The sequence below is a fragment of the Suricata suricatta genome, chromosome 2 (assembly GCF_006229205.1).
Source record: "Suricata suricatta isolate VVHF042 chromosome 2, meerkat_22Aug2017_6uvM2_HiC, whole genome shotgun sequence".
NCBI lineage: Eukaryota > Metazoa > Chordata > Mammalia > Carnivora > Herpestidae > Suricata > Suricata suricatta.
The window spans coordinates 14,692,939-14,695,585 of record NC_043701.1 but is presented as its reverse complement, the minus strand read 5'-3'; the positions used below and the strand labels follow the sequence as shown (position 1 = coordinate 14,695,585).

The 2,647-nt window shown below is 45.4% G+C and overlaps 1 protein-coding gene across 1 annotated transcript in view; it reads right to left on the bottom strand.

The window, feature by feature from the left end:
* KIAA1549 (KIAA1549 ortholog) overlaps window positions 1–2,647 on the bottom strand; it is an 85,512-nt gene that overhangs the window by 5,938 nt on the left and 76,927 nt on the right. Inside the window, exon 17 of the mRNA XM_029917923.1 lies at window positions 877–1,022. Within this exon, the coding sequence (XP_029773783.1) occupies window positions 877–1,022 (146 nt within the window). The remainder of the gene's footprint in view (window positions 1–876; window positions 1,023–2,647) is intronic.

Genomic DNA, 2,647 nt, shown 5'->3' with positions numbered 1-2,647 from the left:
TGAGTCACCTACAGGTTCAAATTCACTACCTGAAAGACCAAATCACTGAGACAGAAAGTAGAACTGTCTGGAGCTGGGGGGAGGGGCAGAGGGCACTTAGGGTCTAATGAGCACACACTTTCCACTTTACAAGATGCAAAATGCTATGGAGATGTAGGGGGTAATGGGTGTAGAACATCGTGAATGTATCTGAAACCACTGACTGTGAACTGTGATTGGTTAAGATGGTAAATTTTGTATTATGTGTGTTTTGCCAAAATATAAAAAATTAGAAAAAATTTAAAAGTAGCTGTTACTTATAGGGCTCTGTCCAGATTTTATGTCATGAATATCACTTTTATTAGTTTTTTAAAGGTTATTTTCAAAACTTCACTACTTTAAGCCTAAAATCTGCCTCCAGAGAAATGATACACTTCCAAAATGTTCAATGCCAATACTCTCCCATTCTGGGTGGGTGGGAATTTACTATCTAAAAACTGCAAGCAAAAATACACTCACGGAGAAAAAAATGAGGGAGGCTAATACTTTTATGTATGTAAGTTTTAAAAAGGGATCCTCAGGGCGCCTGGGTGGCTCAGTCCGTTAAGCATCTGACTTTGGCTCAGGTCATGATCTCACGGTTCATGAGTTCAAGCTCCGTGTTGGCCTCTGTGCTGACGGTTCAGAGCCTGGAGCTGCTTCAGATTCTGTGTCTCCCCCTTTCTCTGCCTCTCCCCCACTCATACTCTGGCTCTCTCTCTCAAAAATAAATAAAATGTTAAAAAAATAAAAAATAAATAAATAAAATGGGGTCCTCAACGCTGAAGCAGAAGCAGCTCAATTAAGCGACTGTGTCTGAACTTTCGGTGATGACCCTCCCCCACACAAGATACTCACCGGCTCTCTTCGGCCCGCCTCATCCTCCCCGTAGGAAGGCCAGCCTGGTCCCCCATACTGGCCACCTCTGCTTGGTGGGATCTCCACCGGCTGGGCTCCAATTCTGCTTGCAATCCCCACCTGTGTCAGGTGCTGGATCTGGGAGCCTGAAGGGACACAGAGGGCAGCCTGGTCAACCGTGGCTGAAAAGTGAGGCCGCCTGGCAAGATGCCTGGGTCCTGACTAGGGCTCTTCCTCCCGGACAAGGGACACAAGCAGTGCTCAAACATGGCCCCCATCCCTTCAGCAGAGGGTGACACCTCCTAGGAAGAGCAGACCATGAGCTGCTTGGTTCCTGGGCTTTTCACTTCCGTTTAACACTGTGCCTAAGAGTGACGTTCCTGTATTCCTGTCTAGACATCAAAGGACAGGCAACAAAGGCTCTAGCAGAGGGCCCTTCCACTCATTTCCATCGAGGTTATAAAGAAGGATGATCTTGTTGACTCTGAAGAATGAAGTGAAAGGCTTTGGAGGCAGAAAGAAGTAGAAACCCGCTCATGCCTTTGAGACTCACAAGGAGAGAAAATACAGTATGTATTGGTTCTTTAAAGGCAGGGTGTATATTTCTTTGATTTCAGAATGTTTCAGTACATTTATCTTCACTATACTCACGTTGTTTCCACAACTTAGGCATGTCATAATTAAAAATTTAAAGCCACCCACCCAGCCTCTTCAGGGAGGGGTCCTGATGGCAAAGCCAAGCCAGGAGTCTGTCTACGGCTCATTCTCTACGCTTAGACATGCCATGCCTCGGGGACCAATGAAGGGCAGGCTGCAAATGACATTTTCCTACTCCATCAACCCCTGGCATATGGATATATCCCTATTCCATAGATAAAGGGAGGAATAAAGTGATCTTTAAGCACTGTGAAATCAAATACTTGTTCCCAAATGCTCCTAGGATCATCAAATTTGTCTTTGCTGTGCAGACGGGTCCCATGAGGTTCAGAGAGTTCACAGAGGTAGGGAAGCTGGCGCTCTCCATCTCCCAGCCTTCTCCTCCCCTGGTTGTCAAATTAACAGCCTCCATGAACTACATTGTTTTTTAAACAAAGGAATGCCACAGTTTCATTTGGATATGTAATAAATAAATGCTAAAGGTCAGAAAAAGTTTGCCAGGCTCCTATCAGAACAATGTACCCAGAAGGAGCTCTTGCCAGTTACTGAAGTTTCATCAAATTTTAGGAGCGGCTGGGTGGCTCAGTCAGTTAAGTGGCCGACTTCAGCTCAGGTCATGATCTCACAGTTTGTGGGTTCGAGCTCCACGTCAGGCTCTGTGCTGACAGCTCAGAGCCTGGAGCCTGCTTCAGATTCTGTGTCTCCCTCTTTCTCTGCCTCTCCCCTGCTCATGCTCTGTGTGTGTGTCTCTCTCTCAAAAACAAATAAAACATTAAAAAAACTTATAAAAAAATTATTAGGACCGGGGTGCCTGGGAGGCTCAGTCAGTCAAGTATCCACATTCAGCTCAGGTCATGATCTTGTGGTTTGTGAGTTCAAGACCCGCATGCACTACCAGGGCAGAGCCTGCTTGGAATTCTCTCTCTCTGCCTCTTGCTCTGTCCCTTCCACACTTGCACTGTCTCTCTCAAAATAAATAAATACACTTAAAAAAATAAAATTATTAGGACCATCAGTACTGTTTGCCCAATAGACACTCATTGAGCAAATCCTGCAAAGAACAAAAATGCAGCACATGGTTCCCAGCACTGACCAAGGTGCACACAAGTGCATA